The 25,744-nt window shown below is 42.7% G+C and overlaps 1 protein-coding gene across 11 annotated transcripts in view; it reads left to right on the top strand.

Annotated features, from left to right (window-relative positions):
* Positions 1–25,744, top strand: part of LOC126267947 (kinesin-like protein KIF21A) — a 483,424-nt gene that overhangs the window by 279,148 nt on the left and 178,532 nt on the right. For all 11 annotated transcript variants that reach the window (XM_049973266.1, XM_049973269.1, XM_049973270.1 and 8 more), the window contains exon 2: positions 22,601–22,823. In XM_049973266.1, coding sequence (XP_049829223.1) covers positions 22,601–22,823 — 223 coding nt within the window. The remainder of the gene's footprint in view (positions 1–22,600; positions 22,824–25,744) is intronic.

Here is a 25,744-nt window from a genome sequence, read left to right as displayed (position 1 = left end):
TCGCAGGTTCGAATCCTGCCTCGGGCATGGAAGTGTGTGATGTCCTTTGGTTAGTTAGGTTTAACTAGTTCTTAGTTCTAGGGGACTGATGACCTCAGAAGTTAAGTCCGATAGTGCTCAGAGCCATTTGTACCATTGGTGGAGTTGTTGGATACCCTCCTCAGGGATATTTGCCATATTCTGCCCAGTTGTCGCGTTACTTAGTCAAAATCCCGAGGTGGCAGGAGGACTCTTCCCATAATGCTCCAAACGTTCTCAATTGGGAAAAGATCCAGCAACCTTGCTCTCCAAGGTAGGGTTTGAAAAGCACGGAGACAAGAAGTAGAAACTCTCGACGTGTGCGGGAGGACATTGCCTTGCTGAAATGCTTGCCCAGAGTGGCAGGTAGAATGTATCGCCGCCCGTACTGCTGTGCTGTAACGGTGCCGTGGATGACAACCAAAGTACTCCGTTCTGCTATGTAAGGAAATGGCACTCCGGGTGGTCGGGCCGTATGACGGGCGACAGTCAGGTTGGTATCTCATCGCTGTCCGTGGCATCTCCAGGTACGTCTTTGCCCTGGAATCTCATTGACTGGAGAAGAATAGTCTTAAGCGATGAGTCCCGCTTCGAACTGAGCCCCGATGACTGGAGATCCTGTGGGCAGTGGTGGATACCAACCTGATGTTGGTTGGTTGGTGGGAGTCAAGGGACCAGACTCCTAGGGCCATCGGTCCCAACCTGATGTCGCCCATACAGTCCGACAACCACGAGTTATGATCTGGGGTGCTACCCTCTTCGTACTAAGACCCCTTTGGTTGTCATCCGCGGCACTTTTACAGCGCAGCGGTAAGTCAATGGTATTCTGCGCACCGTTATGTCGCCCTTCATGCCAAGCAATCCAGCGCTTACATTTCAGCAAGACAGTGCCCGCCTGCGCACGGCGAGAGTTTCTCCTGCTTTTCTTTGAGCTTGCCAAACACTTTCTTGGCCAGCAAGGTCGTCTGTTCTCTCCATGGTTCAGAACGTTCGGAGCATTACGAGCAGGATCCTCCAACCAGCTCGGGATTTTGACGATCCAAAGCGGCAGTTGGACAGAATTTGGCATGATATCCCTCAAGAGGACATCCAACAACTCCGTGAATGAGTGTCAAGCCGTATAACTGCTTTCATAAGGGCCAGATGTGGAGCAACGCGTTATTCTCTTGCTCGATTTGTCAATATCTTTCTCCTGAATAAATCATCCAATTTTTCTGAAATTGTAATCATTTATTTGTCTGTACATGTAACATCACATCTACCGATTTCCGAGTCACTCGGATAATTTGTTCGTGGTGCCTCATTTTCTTTGTCTTAGAGTGTGTGTGATGTGTGTCATGATATGACTCCAATTTGCATCTGAAGATGCAATTGTAAGTGCTGTGAAACCAGTAGTAGCATGTTACAACTAAAACGGTTTCATTTCTTAATAGACTATGGCCTATGTAGTTTAGTCAGTGAAAAGTAAGCGTCGGGTGAAGAGTCCCAGCCTATCATAGTGTTTTAATCTCTCAGGAATTTCCAAATCGACATAGAGAACTGTGCGTAGTGGAAGAGTCAGTCATCATTACACAATATAGTCGGGGACATCAAAAGCGAACTGGCACAAACAAGAAGACTCTGGAATAGAAGAGATCAAATGCTATTGAATATTGACATTTAGTTGAATAATTATTTGGCATTATATGAAAGTGAAACTTGGATAATGAGTGCACTTTGATGATTATGAAATCTGTCACATTAAAAGCGCCACACCGTATAGGCCCCGGACTATTAAAACAAACAAAAATTTACACACAGGATAAGGTTCAAATTGTAAGCCTTATTCGTAGGCAGCTACGTTTCTTCAAAAAAAGCAGTACATTATTAACTAGTTTCGTGGTAGGTATGCCACTGATTTTCGCAAATTACAAAGGAAAGAGTGGCCTTTTTTCAGTGATGAAGGACCTCCTGACAAGACCCTGTACTTAGCGCGACGTCCTCACATATTAGGCTACAGCGATCCAGTGTTCAAGAACTTGAGCAATCCAAAACAGTATTCGATTGCAAATTTTTTTTGTTATTTAATGGTCTGTTTTGATCAGATGGATCATCAGAAGATGCGTGAAGAAGAAATAAAAAGAATGTGCAAACTTAACAGTGAGAGCACTGTGATACGGTTCTTGCCATACTGAAAGTAGCGTCTGTTGTTGTTGTGCAAAAGTACCCCCGAAGGCACCAAGAACGTTCCAGTTTCCGGCGTTAAAGACGACAGAACTGAGAAGGGACGCCTTCTTGCAGCGCGCGGGGCTTCATACTGGGCTCATTCAGTTCTGTCGTCGTTATCGCACTGCAGTGCGCTCGAGATCTGCGCTGGTGTTGTCTCCTGCGAGATAAGCACGTCGCAAGCCGGTTGGTGTTGACGGGACGCGGTCGCTAATTGGGGCCCTGAGGCGACGGCGCGCTAATGACCAGGACGTGGACGCGGGTTATCCCTTGCCTTGGAGCTTCCTCCGTTCCCAAGCCACACTCATTACAGCACTGCAAACTGCTTCCCTGCACGTCATCTAACCTACGTGAGGTTTGTAGAGGTGTTGTCGCCAGATGTCCCGATTTCCTCGGGATTTTTAGACTTTTAGGGGTGTCATGAACCGACTTCTGCGCTTTGTAAGCAATTCAAAATATAAGCATATTCACGTGAAAAGTGATAACAGCGCATGAAAACTCCGAAATGAGTTTTTGAACGCGTGGACGGTGATAACTACGAAAGTTAAGAGTACGATGTGCAGGATATTGCGATCAGTCGATGAACTGAAGGGACTTCCTTTTTTTCTTTTTATTTTTATTCCACAAAAACACTAACAAAAATGGCTTGCTTACAATGAAATGACATTAATAAGGTGACAGATAATTGCAGTCAAATTACAGCATTCATAGAATGAGAAATGATATTGTCTTTAGCAGTAGCAAACATTTAGCACCTTCAACTGGTGGCAGTTCAGCACGCACATTTTCTTCTTCTGTAGCCTGTGGTTCCTCATAGTCATTTCCCAGACCCAAATTAATCATTCATTAAATCCTTGATGTGTGTTCCTTTCAGGATAAATTACGTGGACAGAAGAGCAGTTATCGCAAAGTCCTTCACTGCCTTGTTATTCTTGTCACTTCCAGCCTTCTAAACGCATCCTAAAGGAGTTCAAGATCTTCCTTCATAACAGACACCGGATGTCTGCCGTCGTATTTTGGCATCTGCTGTGCTACTGATTTATGTTTCATGTGTGACTCGGCGCTAGGCACATGCCCGAATTGTACGATTCGAAAACTTCACGGCTACGTGATTTCCGTTCTTGTATTGTTAACCAACACGACTGTTTTCTGAACAGTTTTGCAAATTCTCGCCCGTTGACTGCCCGCGATCTACATCTTCTACACCCCTCAAGACAGCTTACGATGTAGGGCGGAGGATACTTTGTGTATCATTGTCACTTCCCACTTCTCCTGTTCCAGCCACGAATGATTCGCGGGAAGAACCGTTGCCGATAATCCTCCGTGTGAGCCCGAATCTCTCCAATTTTACATTCTTGATCATTTCGAGAAATACGCGTAGTAGGAAGCAATATCTTGTCCGCCTCATATTGTACAATACATTCTCGGAACTTCTGAACACCTCTCTTGCAGTGTCTAGGCATCTCCGTGACGCTTACTGAATGAACCTGCAACAAAACCTACTGCTCTTCTTCGCATCTTCTCTATTTCCTCTATTAGTCTTCATTCTAGACTCACAAGCATTATTCAAGTAACGGTTGAAGGAGGGTAAGCTACCTTTTTTTTGTGGGTAGACCAAATTTTCTTAGCATTATTTTAATGGAGCTGACACGGCATCTAGCTTATCTGTGATTAGTTTTATGTGGTCGTTTCACATTAAACCGCTATTTACGCATACTCCCAGATAATGAATGTGACTGTTTCTTGTGGTGGTTCGGAAATCGTGTAATCAACCAATAACAGGCCTTTGCGCCTATTTATGTGGTGCGGTTTCAAAACTTTGTTATTAATGTACGTTTACATCGTTGAAGGGAAGGTCTTGCCCTAAGGCCGTTGCGATCGCCGGATTTAATTCCTGTGGATTTTTCACTATAGGATTACAAGACGTTAGATAGCTGGCCGTCACCTTGCACAGTTGCAACAGGAGCTTAACGTTCCATTATAAGTTCTAAGTTGTTTATGTCAATAAAAATTAAAATATTCCCAACTGTCATTCTTTATCTCAAAGTACTTCGTGACACACCCAGTACTTGCATGGTAAAACGACCCACAAACCGAAGGTTGTTTTGAACACGACAAACCTTCATTCTAGAGACGAGCCTATTGGAGGCGATATGCTCTTTGCCTACCTCGAACCTTTTAACTGACTTAGCCAGTTTTACGGGTTCCCGACAGTTTAACATAGACTCGAGGCCATGGTGCAACTCGGCATTTTCGCAATTACAATTCATTATCACAAAGAAGGCGTAGTCACAAAGTCATGGGAGCGGATAACTGAACCCCGGAACTACAGATTTGTGTGGAACAGAGCCACACTACACACGCGTACAGATGTGTATATTGAAGTAAATTTTTGCCGGACGGTGACTCAAACCCGGAACTTTGCCTTTGGCAGGTAATCCTCTTATGGACTGATCTACTCAGGCAAGACACCCTCAAAGCTTTACTTGTCGCTTTATCTGCGCCCGAGCCATTTGTTCGCGGTATATTTTCTGTCAAGAGTACATGCAAGAGAACTTGTGTGCGAAATGTGGAGAAATGGGAAACTTGAAATTCCAATGGCTTAACTGGAAAGGCCGGGCATTTGTTTCCCTGTCAACCACACGGTTTCCAACTCCTATCAAAGAACGTTTTGTAAACAGTGTATTTTAAGTTTCCCTCTTTTACTGTGACACCATTTCTCTGCGGGCTGTGTCATCACCGCAGTGTTCCATTAGAATTTTTCAGCGTACAGCCGTTGACTGAAAGCGTTAGTACTTCAGCCTGAGTATGTGCTCATGTGTTACAAAATATATTCATATTTAGAAATGTCTCGTCACAGAGGGACGGTCAGGAGAGCGGGGAAAGTTGCTCGAGGCACGAGTCAATATTTGACTCTTTCTTGTAGGACGACTGCAAAGTGCAGGTACTTACGTAATGGCCGCAAATACACAGAACTTGGGCGACTGCGTGACAAACCGTGTAACTAAGTCGATTAGCTACGAGTTCAGAATGTGCGCAGTGAACCTGCCTACGCGACACCCGCCCTTGCCCTGGACTTTAGAAATAACGATGCACGCAGAGCAGCTGCTCTTCCTTTTAAGAATGAATTTGTTAAATTTAAATATAACTGGTTCTTACTAGGGACGTTCCCATAGGTACTGTCGATGCTTTTGTTTCAGTACCACCGCTATCACTGAAAAGTAGTCTGTGAAATGAAATGATCGTGTGGCATAGTCTGTAATGTCATGGTATCGGAAGAAATATCAAGAGTATTTGCATCGAAATGTGTAGGGATAGATTTGACCCTTTCACTATTAGTTAATGTGGGTTAAAATGTTGTAATAGCTATTGTAGTATATAGGAAACAAAGTGTAGTAGTAAAAATTAAATGCCATGCACAGTCTACGGTGAATTAACTGGAATGCGGCAATGATACTGGTGATGCTAAGGATGTACTTGTATCTTAATGTAGGTGAAGGGAGGTATTAAAAACTTAAGAGAACTTTAGTTCTCAATAATCTTTTCCTGCTGTGAGTTACTGAAGGACTTGACGTCTGAGAAAGCCTGTCTATGTGCAGCACCTGTAAGCAAATTCCTCCTCTGAAACACACGCAGAGAGGATGGGCACAGAGAATTACGAATCATCAGAGTTACCTTAACACAAGGGAGCTGTTCAATCCGATCGATTGCAGCCTGCCCTGAAACTTTTGTATTCGGGAAGAATACACGGAAAGAAACACAATGTACAAAATTTTTGCTGCTGAGATACACTGCAAGTTTTTTTTAAAAAAAAGTTGAAATTTGTCAAATTCTTATCTCACCAGGCAGGCAGCACATGCGCAATACTTCGGGCACACATCCTTGGTTGACATCACATCGGTAAACAGATAACATGGCCCAATGCCATAGTAATTTGTAAAGCAGTATTTCAGTTTCCTTTGATACCTTCTGTGACATAATTACTCACAGTTACTATTCCCTCGAATTTGTATCTCATTTAATATCCGTAATAATGAGTATTGCCCTTGCGGTATCGCTAGGTGTTGACAATGGAGATAAAACTGAATTAATTTTCTTTGTGATTTCTTCATATATACTAACTAATACCGTCTGTTTTGTGCAGGTTCCAGAGTTTTACAGTAATGTGAAATCCATTTATTGTTCACAACCTTGCATTGATGAAAGACAGTATGAAGAACGTCGTATGCAGTCAGAATCACTTACCTCTCCTGAAGTCCTACTTTAAGTGTTAATTAGTTAATTTCTTATGCGTTCATTCAAATGATGTCGACATTTGCATTAGAAATTGTGGAAACATTAGAGCAAATGGAAATAACTCTGACGGATCCATGAATTGTGGATCGATGAATGATTGTTGTGCTAATTTAAGTCCAGAACAAAAACAGATTACTTTCCAAGAAAACAAGAACAATAACTGCTTTCTGTGAGAAAGAATGGCTGTAATTTCTTTACTTAAAAGGAGGGAGAAAACTGTTCTACACAAGCAGTGTGCAAAGCCGATTTCGTTCGTAAAATCTGAACATGAATTGTATAAATGGAAGAATGACTTAAATAAATTACGAATCTCACAAAAGTATGAAAGAAAAACTATTCGAAAGATTTAGAACTGGTCGAGAGAATCAGAGCACCGTTACCAGGAGACCAACAAGACTGGGCCCAGTGAATTGCAAGTGAGATGAACACTTCTGAATTCCAGGCTTCTTCGACCCTGCGTTGCCAATGTGTTCGTTTGTACCACCGTTGCTACGGGGGGTCTCTCAGACACGACCTGCGTATCAGTCTGATTTGTTAAATGGCTACACAATGTGACTGTTGTGTGTCCACACAAAGTAGAACAATGAAAGCTACGAAAACCAAAATCAAATATGAACAGATGAGTAGAAAACACTCACGAAAACGGTGTAAGTAAACGGAGAGTCTCCACTATGTCTTTTGAACGTACTGTTTCCACGTGTCGTTTTTGCTAAACTCCAGTTTTTACAAAGTAAACTTGTATTTTTTGAGACATACAAACTTAGAGCATTTGTAACAAATATATTGTGTTTTGCTATCTTCACACCCATAGCACCGTCCTCTCTTAGGCACGCTACTCTGGTTCATACTCCTATCGTCTTGCTGTTCGACCCCCGCCAGTCTGTTGACAGATCTCTTAAGAACGAAATTAGAATTAATACCTTCAGCTGCTAATGGGCGTTTATATATATCAACGGGGACAGGAGAAAAGGTGTGCCCCGGCCGGGACTCGAACCCGGGATTTCCTGCTTACATGGCAGACGCTCTATCCATCTGAGCTACTGAGGGCACGGAGGATAGCGCGACTGCAGGAACTATCTCGTTCACGCCTCCCGCGAGACCCACATTCTCACCTTGTATGTCCACACACTTCATTCGTAGTGTCCCACCCCAACACACTCATTACTCGTGGAAGACATTCTTACCAAGTCCCGTAAGAGTTCGGGGAATATGTGTGCATCCGCACAGGAGGAGGAGGTCATGGTCGGTACTGCCAGAACTATACACACACCTGGAAATTGAAATAAGAACACCGTGAATTCATTGTCCCAGGAAGGGGAAACTTTATTGACACATTCCAGGGGTCAGATACATCACATGATCGCACTGACAGAACCACAGGCACATACACACAGGCAACAGAGCATGCACAATGTCGGCACTAGTACAGTGTATATCCACCTTTCGCAGCAATGCAGGCTGCTATTCTCCCATGGAGACGATCGTAGAGATTCTGGATGTAGTCCTGTAGAACGACTTTACATGCCATTTCCACCTGGCGCCTCAGTTGGACCAGCGTTCGTGCTGGACGTGCAGACCGCGTGAGACGACGCTTCATCCAGTCCCAAACATGCTCAATGGGGGACAGATCCGGAGATCTTGCTGGCCAGGGTAGTTGACTTGCACCTTCTAGAGCACGTTGGGTGGCATGGGATACATGCGGACGTGCATTGTCCTGTTGGAACAGCAAGTTCCCTTGCCGGTCTAGGAATGGTAGAACGATGGGTTCGATGACGGTTTGGATGTACCGTGCACTATTCAATGTCCCCTCGACGATCACCAGAGGTGTACGGCCAGTGTAGGAGATCGCTCCCCACACCATGATGCCGGGTGTTGGCCCTTTGTGCCTCGGTCGTATGCAGTCCTGATTGTGGCGCTCACCTGCACGGCGCCAAACACGCATACGACCATCATTGGCACCAAGGCAGAAGCGACTCTCATCGCTGAAGACGACACGTCTCCATTCGTCCCTCCATTCACGCCTGTCGCGACACCACTGGAGGCGGGCTGCACGATGTTGGGGCGTGAGCGGAAGACGGCCTAACGGTGTGCGGGATCGTAGCCCAGCTTCATGGAGACGGTTGTGAATGGTCCTCGCCGATTACCCCAGGAGTAACAGTGTCCCTAATTTGCTGGGAAGTGGCGGTGCGGTCCCCTACGGCACTGCGTAGGATCCTACGGTCTTGGCGTGCATCCGTGCGTCGCTGCGGTCCGGTCCAGGTCGACGGGCACGTGCACCTTCCGCCGACCACTGGCGACAACATCGATGTAGTGTGGAGACCTCACGCCCCACGTGTTGAGCAATTCGGCGGTACGTCCACCCGGCCTCCCGCATGCCAACTATACGCCCTCGCTCAAAGTCCGTCAACTGCACATACGGTTCACGTCCACGCTGTCGCGGCATGCTACCAGTGTTAAAGACTACGATGGAGCTCCGTATGCCACGGCAAACTGGCTGACACTGACGGCGGCGGTGCACAAATGCTGCGCAGCTAGCGCCATTCGACGGCCAACACCGCGGTTCCTGGTGTGTCCGCTGTGCCGTGCGTGTGATCATTGCTTGTACAGCCCTCTCGCAGTGTCCGGAGCAAGTATGGTGGGTCTGACACACCGGTGTCAATGTGTTCTTTTTTCCATTTCCAGGAGTGTATTTATATGGATATGGCGTCTGTTCTTTCGGACATGTCCGAAAGAACAGACACCATATCCTTATAAATATATGATCTATTGAGAGGTCGGTTGATTTGCTTACTGCCAGTCCTGGCCTCTGACAAGAGCCTTCCCAAGTGATTTCCTCGAAATTTGACGAGCATTTCATCTACAGTGCTACAGTGACATATTCTCCAAGAGAATAGTGTGCTATGCAGTTTTTGGTGAACAAATCAAATATATTTCGTATAGGAGCCAATTTATCCTATTTCCGCCTGTCGGACCTCGTTGACTTATCGTCAAATCTGACACTGTGCAGAAACCTGACTCTCTGTAGAGTAGAATAATTCCAGTCCTGTTTCATCTCTGTTCCAGAGTTCTTCTATATTAACCCTACCAACCTTGTAGATTTAATCTAAATAGAACAGACCAAGAAATGCTTCAATTTCACATTTATCTGTCTCATGAATGAAGGCCTGAGACGAAGAGTCTCTCGACTTAGCGGATTCGATAGATTGATTAGTGTGTATCACTACTGCATCCATTATTTCATCCGTCAAAAACAGCCGCCATATTTGTAAATCTTTTATTCTTTGTCACTCCCCTCACACCAGGAATATGTGACACAATATTATGTGACATTCTTCTGATACGAGGAGTAGGCACGTCTTTTATCCATTTAGTACGCTTGTCCCTACCAACAAAATATTTCTTATCGTTCTGATATCTATCACTGTCATTCCCACTTTCGTCGCTTTCCGTATCGTGTTCACTATATAGTTCGCCGTCTACGTCTCCACCTTCGTCATTTGATTCGTCACTAACGATTTCATTTCGCAGTGCATTGTTACACAGATCTTCTGTTATATGCATTATAGCCCTCGTCTGAAATAAATATGCTGATTCAGCAATTTGAATGTGTGCTACGAACGTATTTGTGTTGGGACAAAAGATACCACCATTGCTACTCTGGGTCCTATAGCCCTAACAAGTACTTACCTACTTAATGTGGTCGGTCTGGCAGACCCAAACACGCTACGAGCACTCCTTGATAGTGGACTTCCACCGTCACTTGACGAGCAAATGGCACAGCTGTGTAAGGTAGGACACTACAAGGAACGCTGCTCGTGCGCAGTGTTGTGAACCTAAGGAAAACGAATCGCTCACACAAGTCAGGGCCCCGGAGACTCACCAGTAGCGAATCGCATGAAAAAAAAGTTGCACAATTATGAGGTTTACCTCGGTAAATGTGTAGGGGAGATGTCGTTGATAGGTAATACTATACAAAAAATTCGTAGCTAGCGTAAAGACGAAGTTTCTTGTTATCCCTTAAAGTACTGCATATAAAGCAAATCAGTCAGGTTTCGGGCAAACCGCACATCATTATTTTGATCGAGGAAAAAAGACAGTGTTGCCTGTGCAGTCGATGAATGCTGCGACGCATTCGTATACAACTACCGTTTCCCAAGCTTTATAACTGTGTTCAGGAACATCAAGGCACGTTAGGACCAAATTTTTTTAAAAAAAGGGTGCTTACTTGCAGAAATCTTGTAATCGACGTCGCAAAATCTGGGTGAGAATAATTTTCAGTGTTGCATCCGAAACGTCTTTTTACGATTTGCAGACAATAATTCATTGTTTTTGCTGGGCTTGTGGCCTTGGACAAAAAGACACCTGTGTCTTTAGGAAGACCACGAAAAGATGACATAATTCGGATCCACCCAGACCTAATTCATCCTCTTTATAAAAAAAGTTTTCAACAGTCTGTAGCATTTTTTAGAAACCTATCGGTCAGTGTAATTTCCGTTAGCTGTTTATTATTTCAAGTTCGTCAGTGGGAGAGTATTGTTAAACTTCAGTCATTTCTGCATTGTCAGTTTGCATCACTACATTTTATGAATTTGTTTTAATTAAGCCTCTAACACAGCACAATATGCAGAACAACAGCCACGACCATTTCTTACTTCATTCCAGTTCTGTCTAAATAAAACTAGTAATTTCCGTGAAGTGCCTGTATGCATTAACCCCCACGTACTATCATAGGGTCAGTTTTGACGGCAGCATAAACATTATCTTATTTACCTCTGGAATGACGCCACCCTTGCTCCAAAGATTGTATGTATTCTCTTAGAAGTCAATTGTCTTCAAGGAAACGTGTTAGTGTAAGTCGTGACGTTTGCTACAGAGTAACCCCAGGATAGTACTTACGTGCACATTATTCCTGAATATCCCATTGTGTTTTCTGAGTTGAGTGTGTGATCTAACAATGAGAAGTGAATCTATTCGCATCGACGGATATGTTATAACGGCCGAAGAAGTTATGGACTATTTAGATAACATCGAAAATGAATATGCGAAAGAACGAAACCAGGAACATGACTCCGATACAAGTGATTGTGAAAGTGAACACAGTGCTCACAATACAGACACAACAATTTCTGATTTGGATGTCTCACAAGACTACTATGGGAAAAACTGGTTTAAATGGTCGCGAAACACGCCCAGTAGTTCTAGAACGAGAAAATCTAATACTATTGTTCAATTATCGGGGCTGCTTGGACCGGTTCGGCAATGTAAGCCTTCTATGCCATTTGAAGCATGGTCTCTGCTTATTACAGATGATATGCTGAACACTATAGTAGATCACACAAACGCACAAATTTCTGTAGTGAGTGCCAATTATGGTGTGACTGCGACTTAATGTTGATCATGTGTCTTGATTTCTCTCACAGGTTGCTTGTAAATCTAATCGTGAGAATGCAGACTCGCGTTTTGCTAGGAGCTAACAGGAAAACCAATATTTAGAGCAACAAGGTACAAAGGACGGTTTCTTTTTCTTCTGTCTGTTATCGGGTTTGGTAACAGAGCGACAAGGGAACAGAGAAAACAATCAAATGACAAGTTGGCAGCTATTTCTGAATTGTTGAACAAGTTTATATCCAACTCCGCAACAAATTATAGCCGCTTAAAATTTGCAACAGTTGATGAAATGCTAGTAGGTTTTCGTGGACGTTGTTTATTTAGTGTGTATCTGCAAAACAAACCCCAAAAATACGGGTTGAAAATTATGTGTTTGTGTTGTGCAAATTCCTACTATCTGCTAAACCCTTTTATTTATTCAGGGGAGGTGACAATAACAAATCCATCAAAACTAAGCATCCCAACACAACCTGTTCTGAAGCTGGTTCAACCAGCGTAAGTGAAGATAAATGATTCACCTCTGTAGATCTGGCTAATGAATTACAAACAATTGGTCTGATATACATCGGACCCTTCGCGAACAGAAACATGAAAGCCCTGCAGAATCCTTGCCAAATAAATCATATGAAGTGGTACATACAAAATTTGGTTTCACAAAGGGTTTAACAATATGTCCCTATGTCCCCAAGAAAAATAAATGTATAAACTGTTATTGAAAAATACATTTATTTTCGTTTGTGTAGATAGCAGAGATTTTTTTAACTTGTATTAAAGGAACCTATCCAGAAACTGTACACCAATAGGCTTATACAGAAGTGCCCAGTTGCATCGAAACCATGTTGAAACCTTCAAATAAATGAAGCATACTTTAGATTAATGTGTTTATTTATTTATTTATGCATTAATTTCACCTGACAAGATTAAGGGGCTCTGGGCGTCCTTCCAGCTAACCAGACTTCCGCAGTGAGTAGATATAACAATTAGAATAATAGATGAAGACTGCATAAGAATTTTTAGCTTTAGTAACATTTCTCATTATGTTCTTGTTGAATGTGAGTAGTCACATCTACATCTACATTTATACTCCGCAAGCCACCCAGCGGTGTGTGGCAGAGAGCACTTTACGTGCCACTGTCATGGCCTCCCTTTCCTGTTCAGTCGCGTATGATTCGTGGGAAGAACGACTGCCGGAAAGCCTCCGTGCGCGCTCGAATCTCTCTAATTTTATATTCGTGATCTCCTCAGGAGGTATAAGTAGGGGGAAGCAATATATTCGATACCTCATTCAGAAACGCACCCTCTCGAAACCTGGACAGCAAGCTACACCGCGACGCAGAGCGCCTCTCTTGCAGAGTCTGCCACTTGAGCTTGCTAAACATCTCCGTAACGCTATCACGCTTACCAAATAACACTGTGACGAAACGCGCCCCTCTTCTTTGGATCTTCTCTATCTCCTCCTTCAACCCGATCTGGTACGGATCCACACAGATGAGCAATACTTTATAGGTCGAACGGGTGTGTTGTAAGCCACCTCCTTTGTTGATGGACTACATTTTCTAAGGACTCTCCCAGTGAATCTCAACCTGGCACCCGCCTTACCAACAATTAATTTTATATGATCATTCCACTTCAAATCATTCCGCACGCATACTCTCTGCTATTTTACAGAAGTAACTGCTACCAATGTTTGTTCCGCTATCATATAACGAGAAACTCCTGACAGCAGTGCTAAAGGAATCAATGTGAAGATGTTTACTAGTCATAGGCAGAGCGAGAAGTAACAGGGGAAGATAAGCAGTTGAGACAAAAAGAAGAAAGAGTTAAATGGAGATGAGAAACGCGTAGGGACGGAAGCTACTACGATGACAAAGTATTAAAGCTTTAATCGCCTCTCGTCTGCGGCATGGTTTTGAATACGACGCGGGTAGCAGGGTAATTCGTTCCATACTCGTATAGTTGAAATTGAAAAGGAGATGGAGAAAAACTTAGTATTGTGCAAAGGTACAGCCAAGATCCTACACATATTCGATTTGGTATTTCAGTCGTTCAGTGACATTAGGTATCTGAGACGTGAGGAGAGGTGCTGACGGCACTGCTGACTAAGAAACCGATGAAGTGAGCAGGACGAAGCGAAAATCACTCTACCTACCCTGTCACATCTAACTAAAGTGTAGGCAGGACTGATGTGATCAAACGGCCAAATGTAGCACACATATCTTACGCAAGCATTCATCGCTAGCTCGAGTCGTGTGACGTTTTCGCCATTTCTGCCTTGTTGAAGCACATCATAATAGTAACGATTTGGTGGTACTAAAAACTGCAGTAAATTTTGATTTGAAAATACTCTTCTAAATATTTGGATTGACTGTAGGCACAAGAGATTTCCTGCAAAAAGCAACAGTTCTTCACAGTCTGGATGCCTATCCTCGATTATGCTAAGGTCTTTTCCTGTTTTTTTTTTTTTTTTTTTTTTTTGAAATGGTAACTGGATACCTCTTGCGAGAAGACTAGAGTCACAAGAATTCCTATAAACTAGCATTAGTCACAGCCTTGTGATTTACAAGCATCTTCTAGCAGTAACTAGGGAAATCGTAGGAATGGTGCCAAGTCTTTTCGGCGGCGAAGGGCACGGCTGCGTTTGTGTACTTGAAAACGTCACCGCCTGCTGCAGTGACGACAAGCCGTGACTTAATAGTGCTGGCTAGGAGCGGCAGGTTGCGCGATTTCGTGACGATCTTCGAAGGTGACACCATCGCTTGGTTTAAAAGCCTTTCCAAGTTTCGTAATATCAGTACCGAAGTTTGGGAGGCTGTCGCTGTAGTCACAGAGTTGCCTTAGGGGATTACCTCACCAACGGCATGACGATAATATCGCAGGAGTCCTTCCAACGCAGTGTGATTTATGTGTTAATAACATAGTATCAGCATTGAATATAAAAGCAGCAAGGCTTTAGACACGGGTTGCAACATGCAAATACACAGCTTAAAGCCAGTGCACTTGTGATACTGACATCAAGCGTGTAGTCGGCCAATGTCACATGATAGCCGTTTTTCTAGATTATTTTCCGTAGAAGTGTGGGCAGTAGTTTCAAATAATCGTAAAAGTACGACGCTATAATGTACCTTACTGCTTTTAAATAAAATAGCAAGATACGTTTTCAGTTTGAGTAAATTCCACATTTTAGTCGCTTAATTTCCGCAGGTTGTACAGTCCATAACATTTTAGTACTTGCGAACGACAGCATAACTATTCATATCCGCCTACAAGTAATGTATAAACAGAGATTTGTTTTTACTAAAGTAACGCGATGTATCTAAAACAGTAAACTTCCGGTGTCCTCTAATTAAAAAAATGTTTTACATGTTTTTGTTTGCTTTTTAAAGCAACTAAGAAGTAAAAAAACGTATAAAATCATCTTCACAAAATACAGATAATCTTTCGATGCCTACGCATGTATGCATGGCGGAATGACTGCTTTCGTGATTCAGTGGTGAGCGTTTCTGGATAGTGACTCGAAGCCACATTCGATTATTGGTGCCCCTTTTGGAATTTTGTACTGTGGATAACTACGTGAAGGGATTCACCCAGGCCGCGCGGGATTAGCCGAGCGATCGTATGCGCTGCAATCATGGATTGTGCGGCTGGTCCCGGTGGAGGTTCGACTCCTCCCTCGGCATGGGTTGTGTGTGTGTGTGTGTGTGTGTGTGTGTGTGTGTGTGTTTTTATTTTTTTTTGTCCTTAGGATAATTTAGGTTAAGTAGTGTGTAAGCTTAGGGGCTGATGACCTTAGCAGTCAAGTCCCGTAAGATTTCACATACATTTGAACATTTTTTTGATTCACCCAGCCTCGGTAATAACAGGGAAGCTGTTTGGAAAAATTAGTAGCGACGGGCCCCCAGAAGTCTACGAAGTGGCATCAAGTCAACATCAAGTCAAGAGAACTTGCAGCCATCTACCTTCCCTAATTTCCTTGACCCCACAGGTAGTTCAGACATGGGCCGACTCTTGGGGGGGGGGGGGGGGGCATCCCTATGTCTAATAAACTTCGTGCGATCAAAAAAATGGTTCAAATGGCTCTGAGCACATTGGGACTTAACTTCTGAGGTCATCAGTCCCCTAGCACTTAGAACTACTTAAACCTAACTAACCTAAGGACATCACACACATCCATGCCCGAGGCAGGATTCGAACCTGCGACCGTAGCGGTCGCGCGGTTCCAGACTGCAGCGCCTAGAACCGCACGGCCACTCCGGCCGGCTCGTGAGATCAAGGAGACGCCCACAACGTGACGTTCTTCGCTGTACCATCCTGCATACCAGGTTGATCTATGGCTTTGTAATGAGCTGCCCCCCTCCCTCCCCTTTTGTAGTTGTATCGAGCGGATCGACATGTTCGAGTATGTAGATAACCTCACAAATCCATGGCCCCTGCATGTCAGCAGGGGACTGTTACAGCAGGTGGAGGCTCTGTAATAGTGCGGGGCATGTGCAGTTAGTGATATGGGACCCCTGATACGTCTAGATGCGACTCTGAAAGGTGACACGTACGTAAGCAACATGCCTGATTACCTGCATCCATTCATGTCCATTGTGTATTCCGACGGAATGGGGCAATTCCAGCAGGACAATGCGACACCCCGCACGCCCAGAATTGCTAGAGAGTCGTTCCAGGAACACTCTTCTGAGTTAAAAGACTTCCACTGGCCGCCAGACATGAACTTTATTGAGCATATCCGGGATGCCTTGCAACGTGCTGTTCAGAAGGGATCTTTACCCCCTCATACTCTTACGGATTTCCGGACAGCCCTGCGGGATTCATGGCGTCAGTTCCCTCCAGCAGACATTAGTGGAGACCATGCCATCTGGTGTTGCGGCACTTGCGTGTGTTGGCGGGGGCCCTAACACGATATTATAGTTCGCGTCATGTTGGAAGTCGGCTCTATTTTCAGCCGTTCTGCGCATCTCCCACCATTAACAGCTTAGCAGACAACAAGGTTCATTCTCTTTTCGAGCGGCTAGCGGCGAGTTACAAACTAGACTGTGAGAGAATCTCTCCCGAATGCTGCGCTGTTGCCGTGTCACGTGACGGCAAGCAACTTTAATTAAATTGCATGTCTTTGGAGTGTTGTCGTAATTGTGCAACTGGATTCGTGATTTCGTACTGTATGTAGTAATCGACGAAAATCATCGAATAAGACAGAAGTGATATCAGGCGTTTGCAAGGAAGTATTACAGGCGCTCCTCTGTTTCCGATCTAGTAAACGATGTGGGAAACAATCTGAGCAGCCCTCTTACATTGTTTGCAGATGATGCTGTGATTTACCATCTTACAAAGTCATCAGAGATTCAAACAAATTAGAAAACGACTTAGACAAGATATGGTGAGAAAAGTGGCAATTGAAACTAAATAATGAAAAGTCTGAAGTCATTCACATGAGTGAATTCAGTTAACAGGATAAAACAAACCATTCTAAAGGCTGCAAATTCTATTAAATACTTATGGATTACAATTACGAATAACTTAAAATGCAACTAACACACAGATAGCGTTGTGCAAAGCATTCCAACGACTGGGGTTTATTGGCAGAACAATCATAAAATGCAGCAGGTCTCCTGAAGAACTACTTACAGTATGTTTTTCCATCCTCTTCTAGATTACTGCTGTCGGGGATGGGATGCATAGCAGATCGAATTGATCGAAAAAGTTAAAAGAAAGGCAGCTCATTTCGTATTTTCGCGAAGTAGGGAAGAGACTGCCTCGGATATCATAAGCGCATTGGGGTGGCAATGATCGAAAAAAAAGGCGTTTTTCGTTGTGTCAGGAGTTTCTCATGAAGTTTCAGGCACCACCTTTCTCCTCTGGGTGTGAAACTACTTTGTTGGCGCCCATCTAGGTAGGGGAGGACTGATCATCATAATAAAATAAAAGCCATTAGAGCTCGCGCGGAAAGGTTAAAGCGGTCGTGTTTCCTGCGCGCTATTCGAAAGGGGGAATAACTTGAAGGTGGTTCTACGAACGCTGTGCCAGACTCTTAATTGTGAATTGCAGAGTAATCATGTAGATGTCACATAACTAATGAGAAAGTATTGAATAGGATTGGGGAGAAGAGAAGTTTGTGGCACAACTTGACCAGAAGAAGGGATCGGTTGGTAGGACATGTTCTGAGGCATCAAGGGATCACCAATTTAGTATTGGAGGGCAGCGAGGAGGGTAAAAACCGTAGAGGGAGACCAAGACATGACTACACTCAGCAGATTCAGAAGGATGTAGGTTGCAGTAGGTACTGGGAGATGAAGAAGCTTGCATTAGATAGAGTAGCATGGAGAGCTGCATCAAACCAGTTTCAGGACTGAAGACCACAACAACATGTAGATGTAATGAAGATGCTTCACAAGCCGTCCGTCCCGCGTTTATAACTTCGTCATACGTGAAACTGAAATCGGTACTTCAGTTTTTGACATTTTGGAGACTCAAGAACGAACTGCAGAAGCACGTGTTAGCAAGAGAACTATATAGAAAATAGTAAACAAAAGTGTCGGAGCCGTAGAAACCTCAGGAAAATTTGTTTTAGTGTCGCCTGAAAATCATCTAAATCGCAATAAACCTATGATACAAGTAGGTGGTTTTGACAACGAAGTTTTAAAACGCTCAATGTGTGAAATGCATATAGGAAGGGAATATGTAACACCACAAAAACTTTTTTGAATTTTGCATGAGCAGACTGTCTTCAAAGGTAGCGCTTCGTCAGTGCAAATAATTTTAAAATACCTAGCACGAACGACGTCCGTTATATAGACGCACGATACAAGAGGAGGAAGTAGTTCTACAGTGTGTTATCTTGGTGAAACATTGGTGAATCAGAATCATTCCATGAATACCTGCTGGAAAATGAATGATGGGACTGGCGGTTTTAAAGTTCCCATAGAAGAAGATTCTTGGATACTTATTCTGCATGCTCTTTTTCTGATATGGTTCCTGAGAGTAAACTTTTATTTAGGTGTAAGAAAAACAGTAGTGACCACCATTCGGAAATGAACGTTGTCACTTGCAAGAAGTGATTCACGGAACAGTTCTTGCCATACCTAACTTCGAAGTCGGTCATAGTAACTATCGTGCCAGTTATCATTCAGCTGTTAAAGAGGAATTACCAAGTACGAGTATTAGGAAAGGGGATATTGTGCTCTGGCTGAAAAATAAAAATATTCCGGACAATATAAGGCAGACTCGTGCTAAACTCCTGTAGCTTGCTACTTTATAAAAGTCAAGCGACAGAATGTACAAATTTGACTCTTTTGTATGTGAATGTGGTCACACATTTTTGCCTTTACCCACATATTATTGTCAGGATAAACCGACGGAATTAATCTGCGCTCTGGTTACAAGCTATGTGGTGTGTGTGTGTGTGTGTGTGTGTGTGTGTGTGTGTGTGTGTGTGTGTGTGTGGTGTGGGGGGGGGGGAGACATCAAAGATAACAGATACTGAAAGTCTTGTGCATGAAGCAATAGACGACATCCCCCTTCTGGCAAGGGCACACAGTGTGTGCCACGCTGAAAAGTTTCGGAAATAAGACTTTCACAAGGAGGTGAAGATGGATAAAAGTCATCAACCATCATCCAAAATTTACCATCTGATGGTTCGGGCATGGACTCAGATAGCAGATGGTATTACGGTGTAGACTTTGAAACACAGTGAAGTAAAGATCTTTCTTGGCTTTAAACACTCGTGGTTTAGAAACATTTTAGTCATATCAATTGCATGAGAACTTCCTAGCTTTTATTGATTAGGAATATGAAGCCTGTGAAGCATTCAAACTATAATGTTAAACTGATTGCACAAGGGAGAGTTAAGCTTTTCCCATTCTCTTGTATTACTCGCGAGAATGCGGGATAACTTCGTCAAAAACTCCAGTGTTTCGACACGTAAATCCCTGTCACGAATTGGAAAATGCCATAAAATGAAAGGGATGGTTACCTGTCGAGACATCGGTAGTTTTCGACGTTATCGGTCAGCATTCCGTCGAGTTATTTAGAGAAGATTAATTGTTAGCTTGTTCAATGGATCAAAGATGCGTTCATACACTGTAATGTGGAACGAGTTAGTTTTAAACACACAATGCTTGTTGACACCAAAAAATATATCATACTGACAACTTTTACGATAGTCTTTTTTACTTGTGTGTGCTACCATAATTCTTTTTTATGCATAGTTATTTTCCATAGTGAAACACACCTACATACGCGCATTACACACATTTTTAATATTATGTGGAGTAGAAGCAGTTGTCAGACAAATATAATGATTTCGGTTTGAGTTTGAAGTTTAGTTTTTTATGTATTACATTTTTACTTATAGACAAATGGCAGTAAATGATATTATTGCAACTTTTTCGATGATCTTGTCGTTAGACAAACGTCGGTTTGAGAAAAATTGACGCATTCACAAAGCTATAATCAGCTTTTCTCGCCTTCCCATGTCACACAGACAGTTGCTGTGGAGAGTGGACACAGCCTGAAGACTCACAAGTAAGATTTCTCTCATCTCCTCCAAGCTCTTCAGTGTGTGCTCGTCACAAGTGTGTTAACAATGAGCAACAAAAATGCAGACAGCCACAACAATAGACGAAAGTGAAGGCGCCACAAGAAGGCAGCCATTTCAGATGACCAGAACAGCCACAACAATGGACGACAATGAAGACGCTTCAAAAAGACAGCCATTTCAAATGTTCAGAACAGACCAAAACACAAGCAAAGACAGAAAACTATTACTGGTACTTCAAGATCTACGTACATTTGTTAGATACTTTTGTACTGCCGTTTTTTGCTTGGTAGTATTATACGTCGAAACAAGTACAGTATTAAATAATTAACAAAATTATTAAAAATTGTGACTGGTAGCTATTTTTAGGAAACCTGTTCATAAATAGGGAAGCAAGGGTGAACGTCCTATAGGCGACGAAGTCATTAAAAGTAGCGATCCCTGCATGAGGTTCGAGGACGCGGGACAGATCCATTTGCGACGCAACGTTGCCACGAAACGAACACTTCGTGTGGAGCTGCACCAAAACATCCTGTATCAAATGAGTTCCTGAAAGTGTGCGTTCCAAGGTACCTTGCTGGTGGTATCATTGTGGTTGTGTTGGTCGATCACATGCGGTTTCCAACCCATTAGCACACGAATCAATTTTGAACATTCAGTTCAACATTTTTTTGCCAACCTCTGTTGTTACTGACTGTACTATAACCGATATTGGACAGGATTTCTAATGAATAGTCCATTAAATTTCGGGCATGCAGCCGTGCAAATAAAATGTCTTGCATCCTCAGACGATACGCGGCCTATATATCAATGTAAGAAATTTTGTTTGGCGGCTGCATACCCGAAATTTAATGGAGGACTTCTACAAAACACACACACACACACACACACACACACACACACACACACACACACACACACACACATTTCTGTTGAAGTAATAAAAGTGTTCTGCCGCTTATTTGGTTGTCGAACACTCATTTCACTGTTCTGCAGGCACTAACTAGCCGTAAGAAATACGATCTGTGCAGCATCCCATCGTTGTTGTCGTCACAAGCTGTGTTGCAAACAGCTTCGTAGTGCACTGCGTCACTCACTGCCTATAAAGGACGCGAAGCGAGTTCTGAAAAGTTCCCTGCAAGGACGCGGTACGCAGTAAACACCTGGCGCGCGGAATGTTGGCGTATATAGCTCATAGATCGTGAGGCAGTGACAGCTGTAGCCAAAAGCGTCAAATGCATCTCCGGCAGCGCCAATGACACCCACTGCAGATAGCGCAGCAACGTTGCTCACACGTTCATCCTCTGTACCATACGAAGTCACTAGAAATATTTACACATAATTTCTTAATTAGGATCGCGGGACAAAATATTGGTCACTACCTTTAAAGAGCACGCTCATCGCTTCGGAGCTCTGTAGAAGTTGTAGAAATGGTAACAGGCAGTCATATGGGTGGAAGCAGCGCAGCAAGATGGGTTATTGTGGAGACATGGCAGGAAGGAGCTTTCTTGTCCGGACGTGAACGAACTTCCCGATTTGTTGCTGTTTTAGCGTTGTCGATCCGATGTGTCTGCGAGGAATGGTGTACCGCCCGCAACCATGTAACATGGTCTAAGAACAGTGGTCTTAAAAATATCCATCGGAGGCCGTTAGGCCTACTGGGGGCTAAACTTATAAAGGTTACTGGAATTGTTCTTCGACCTTTGAAGGGTTTACCACATACTCTTTCCTTGTTTCCCCTATCTTTCTCCCCCACATTAAGTGTTTTATCTTTAACGGCTAATAAATTTTCTGAGCGTTATTCTTATGGCTTTGAATCTGTTTAAATAATTTTTGTCTCAGTTGTCTTCAAAACATTATCAAAACCAACTGTTTACCCTTTACCACGTATATCGTATTTATATGAACTGGCACAACCTCAATGAATCACCAACTTGTTGACAGAACAAAGATCATTCAACTCACACCCCGTCCTTGACGCCTAAAAAGTTACACTGCACTAAATATTGAGATACTTCCAAATACGTATTTTTTTAGCCGGTAATGGTTAGAATGTAATTCATCGACATAAGTTCCTTTAAAATAACTTTTACTCATAGCTCTACAGAAAAGTAATATATTTTTGAATACTAAGCTTGCTTCTTATTTTTGTTTCAGAATCCGACCACAGATTCCTCGAGAAGTAATAGACATGTGTCGTGTATGTACTGCTGTGACCCCAGGAGAGCCGCAGGTGACTCTGGGCTCAGATAAGGCATTCACATATGACTATGTATTTGATATGCCTATTATGCAAGATGAAATTTATGGTACCTGTGTCAGCAATTTGGTCGATGGTTCCTTGGAAGGATACAATGCAACAGTACTAGCATATGGGCAGGTAAGTGACAGTCATTGCGAGACTAGCATAGTTCTAATGTTTGGTATCATCAGTACTGTTTTTCTGGGGGATCGCTAGGGGATGCGTACCCCTAAACTTTTTCGTCGGCGTAGTAATTTTTTTACGATGTTGAGAACTTGGAAGAGTGCCAAAGATTTATTTCACAGACGTACACTTTTTTATTTCATTTCTTCGTGTTGGTAATTGCAATACGAACGATACCAGTGCAGTTTTTGGTGGGGAAAAGCGATGTCATTGACTGATTCAAGCATTTCGAAGCTGCGGCAACCGTTCTCGACAACTGAATCGCTGGCAGCCAGTTCGACAAGAATGTAGTGCCCTCACCCGCTAATAGTGGGCGGTGGTAGTGCTAAACGGATATTCGTACGCTCAAACGCCGATCTACCGATAGATGTCTCCGCGGTCCCGGTACCATGATGATGATGATGATGATGATGATGTCCTTGCTAAAAGAAGACGGGTGGTATCCCAAGCTTCAGTTATAAGTAATTTTCGCTGCATTATATCCAGTGTCGGGGTACCCTCAAACTCATATATATATACAGAAAAAAAGTACTGGGTATTATAATATGGGAATCAACAGGAGAAAAATGATGGTCTTACGCTTGGATCAGCAAATGCAAGATGATAATTCAAACTACGTACGTTTTGGCGTTTAACATGTTTGGTATCTTTGATGCCATACTATACACACCAAAGTTCTCATCTGGTCTGAATGTGAAAGTCCCATATTGCAGTGCCTTTGTTGTTTCATTGTACCCTGCAACGTCCTTCAGATATGTGCGCCTGTCTGAAGGAACATGCGTTAAAGCGACTATCAGCTGTATGAAGGATAAGATTCATATTATTGGTGTTTGCAAATATTGTGAAATTCCAGCTACACATCGAATTGGTGACAATGAAAATTGTGTCACGCCAGGACTCGAAACCGGATTTCCCACTTTACGTGATTGGTTGACGTAACCGCTTTGGGTATCCTAGAATGCTGCCTGGGTAGACCCAAACTTCCATATGTCATCATTTTGTCTACATCGTATACACGCTCAAATATTTGGAATCTCGTACAGTGAGAGACGTATGATGAAAGTCAAGGCATTATTTCTAGATTCCTTCAGACGAGCATGCATGTCTGAAGGAACAGGCACTGCTGCACTCATCAGGTGTACGTAACATAAGAATTATATTTGTATTTGTGAATAGGGTGAAATTCCAGCTACACAATGTTTTGGTGACAATGAAAATTTGTGCCGGACCGTGATGCGAACTCCCCGCTGTGCCACTTTGTCCCGGACAAATCTAAACTTCCATATGTCACCGTCCTGCGTATAGATTGGCAAAACTATTCTTTTCACAGTTCAGTTTAAAACTGGTGACGCACTGAACTGAACTAGCTCCTTTTCATTACTCAGCACTCACCTCCACCACCAAAATAAGTAGAAGAAAGATTGCCTTTTTTAATTCAGGTCACTAAATCTGTATTTTATCTGATTTGGGCTTTTGAAAGAACATATAAAGAGGAGTAATACTTTTGTGTTATGTCCCTAGTAATTTTCAGATATAGGCGTTTCATTCCGACGTGCCGGCGCTGGATGTTACGCCGGAACAGTTGTCATTTATAAATGAAATTTTACCAATTTTAGTCGGTCTCTTTCTCTTACTGCACATTTTGCCTGCTTTTGAAAATATTCCTTCATAGGCCACTGATGATCCTATGATACATAATTCTTTTACAACCAGTTGATATCAGAGGCAATATATATATATATATATATATATATATATATATATATATATATATATATATATATATATATATATGTAGAAGTAGGAATACCACAAGGCAGCATCCTAGGGCATCATATTGTTTCTTGTCTATATAAATGATTCTCACACCTAAGATGATGCAGCCAAAGCAATAATATTTGCAGATACTAGTGTGATAATAAGTGCAGCAAAGCAATTGCTACCAACAACTGCTGATAAAGTACTAAATTACATCCACTCTTGGCTTAATGCAAACAGGTTGACATTGAATGTAAATAAAACAAATTATAAGCAGTTTGGGAAGAGATGTCAAAATATAAATCTCGATCAGGTGTGGGGTGACAAAACCTTAGACAGAGTGACTTCCACAAAATTGCTGGGGATTAATGTGGATGAAAACTTAAATTTTAATGACCACGTAATAAAACTTGCACAGAAACTTAATTCAGCCTGTTTTGCCCTCAGAATTATTGCAAACCTCAGAGGGTGCCAGAATGGCATATTTCGGCTATTTTCAGTCTCTTGCCACATACGGAATAATATTTTGGGATTCCACTACAGGGCGACTAAAACAATTTTTTTTGTTGCAGAAGAGGGCCATCCGAATAATAACTTACTGTCATCCACAGACACACTGCAAACCCATATTCAAAAAGCTTAGAATACTTACTATATCATCATTATACATATACAAATGGGTATTGTATGTCAGGACCCGCATTGCAGATTTTCAGACAAATGCCGACTTTCATAACTACAATACCCGTAATAGCGCAGCACTGCATACTCGGCGAACAAAAAGAATGAATACACAAAGGCATGTGAGCCATATCGGTGCGAAACTGTGCAACGCACTGCCAGTCAACATCAGGCAGTTAGAAGATTATAACAAATTTAAAACAGAATTTAAAAAAATTCAAGTAGAACAATATTTTTATTCTGTATATGACTATGTAGGTCAATAATTTTTTCTGATGATATTTATAAAGGCAAAATGGAAAATACTGTATCTGTACCTAATCATTCATTACATTTACATACTTGAAGGACAGCTGTTGTGTGATATAAATATATACTTCATCAGTGTTGTGTATCTAAGGACTTGCCGTTTAGGGAGGACAAAACTAAAGCCTTAT

This window comes from Schistocerca gregaria, chromosome 4 (genome assembly GCF_023897955.1).
Source record: "Schistocerca gregaria isolate iqSchGreg1 chromosome 4, iqSchGreg1.2, whole genome shotgun sequence".
Lineage (NCBI taxonomy): Eukaryota > Metazoa > Arthropoda > Insecta > Orthoptera > Acrididae > Schistocerca > Schistocerca gregaria.
This window is presented reverse-complemented; position numbering and strand designations above follow the sequence as displayed.